At 48.1% G+C, this 1535-nt stretch overlaps 1 protein-coding gene across 1 annotated transcript; it reads left to right on the top strand.

Moving 5' to 3' along the window:
• Positions 1-6: 6 nt before the first annotated feature.
• On the top strand, positions 7-1530 carry LOC131214743 (cytochrome P450 4C1-like; the record flags this gene model as incomplete). Its single annotated transcript, XM_058209075.1, has 5 exons — positions 7-363; positions 431-692; positions 755-881; positions 952-1119; positions 1177-1530. Coding segments are annotated over exons 1-5 (1263 nt in total), but the record flags the coding sequence as incomplete, so codon positions are not given.
• Between the last annotated feature and the right edge of the window lie 5 nt (positions 1531-1535).

A 1535-nucleotide genomic window follows, 5' to 3' on the forward strand; every position in this document is an offset into this window, starting at 1 on the left:
GTTAGTGAAGCATGTTCTGGCTTAGTTTAGTGCCACTGTTGGCAGTAGTGCTGTGGTTGCTGCACATCTGGATGTTGCAGCGGCACCGGTTCGCCAAAGATTTACCGCGGACGGAACCGTACTATCCGTTCATTGGAAATGGACATTTATTTATCGGGAAGTCACGCGAGATGATGTTTAACGCTGCGATGAAACCCTTTGCCCGATACCATCGCTGGTTCCAGCTATGGCTCGGACCGAAGCTGCTCATTTGCACGTCCCATCCAGACCTGATGCAATCCGTTCTAACGCATCCAGATTGTCTGGACAAACCATTTCTTTACGATTTCGTGAAACTCGAGCATGGGCTCTTTGGAGGTCATTGTGAGTGGCGATATTGCATTAGCTGCGTTCCTTCGACTCCTGGTGACCCGTTGGTCTTTCTCGACAGATCATCCGTGGAAAACGCAGCGCAAGGCTCTGAATCCTTCGTTCAACCTCCGTATTCTGAACAGTTTCATACCAGTGTTTGCCAAGTGCACGGAGCAGATGATGCAGAACCTCGAAAGTGCCGTCGGCGAGTCCTGTAGCCGAACGTTGTCCATCCTCCCGATCATCGGCAAGTGCACGCTGGAGATGGTGTGTGAAACCACGATCGGTTGCGATGTGTTGGAGCGACCGGGTAAAGAGAAGTTTCTACGCAATGTGGATCGGTAATTCGTACGTTCTTATATAACTGGTGACTAAAATAGCTAAGAGAGGCTTTCTTTTGAAGATGTTTTCAGCTAGTTTCCAAGCGAATGGTGAGTGTGCATCAATATATAGACCTGGTGTACGGTTTCACAAAGGATTGTATAGAAGAATCGGAGTGCCGATCGTACGTTTATAAATTTTTTCAACCGGTAAGACTGTTAAGGATCGGATGACAGATATCACGCATCAGCACTTAACGCCGAATAATTGAAATTGCAGATTATAGACACGGCAACAGCCCATGTGAAATCGATAGTTGACACAGAAGAACAGAAAGACTTTAAAAAGCCTCAAATATTCGTCAATCAGCTACTATCCGTGACGCACAATGGCAATCCGTTTTCTGACGACGAAATTAGGCACAATATTTATACTTTAATAATTGCGGTGAGTAGCTTATAGCGTACGCCAAGACAAATTAATTATCTTCGATTTTATTTCCAGGGAAATGAAACAACGGCCCTGCAGGTGTCGCACACCTGTTTATATTTGGCCATGTTTCCGGAGATACAGGAAAGGGTCCACCAAGAGGTGTTGGATGTTCTTCCGGACTCCAATCACGAGCCAACCCTCGAGGATCTAAAACAGTTGACGTACATGGAGCGAGTGTTGAAAGAAAGTCTGAGGCTGGCACCGTCCGGGCCAAACATAGCACGGCAGACAATGCGTGACGTAGAAATCGGGGGACTTCACATCCCGGCCGGGACCCTTATTGCGTTGAGCATCTTCGCCATGCACCGCCGCAAGGATATATGGGGGCCCGACGCGGATCAGTTCGATCCGGATCGGTTTCTCCCGGAGCG

This window comes from Anopheles bellator, unplaced genomic scaffold (genome assembly GCF_943735745.2).
Source record: "Anopheles bellator unplaced genomic scaffold, idAnoBellAS_SP24_06.2 scaffold02222_ctg1, whole genome shotgun sequence".
Classification (NCBI taxonomy): domain Eukaryota; kingdom Metazoa; phylum Arthropoda; class Insecta; order Diptera; family Culicidae; genus Anopheles; species Anopheles bellator.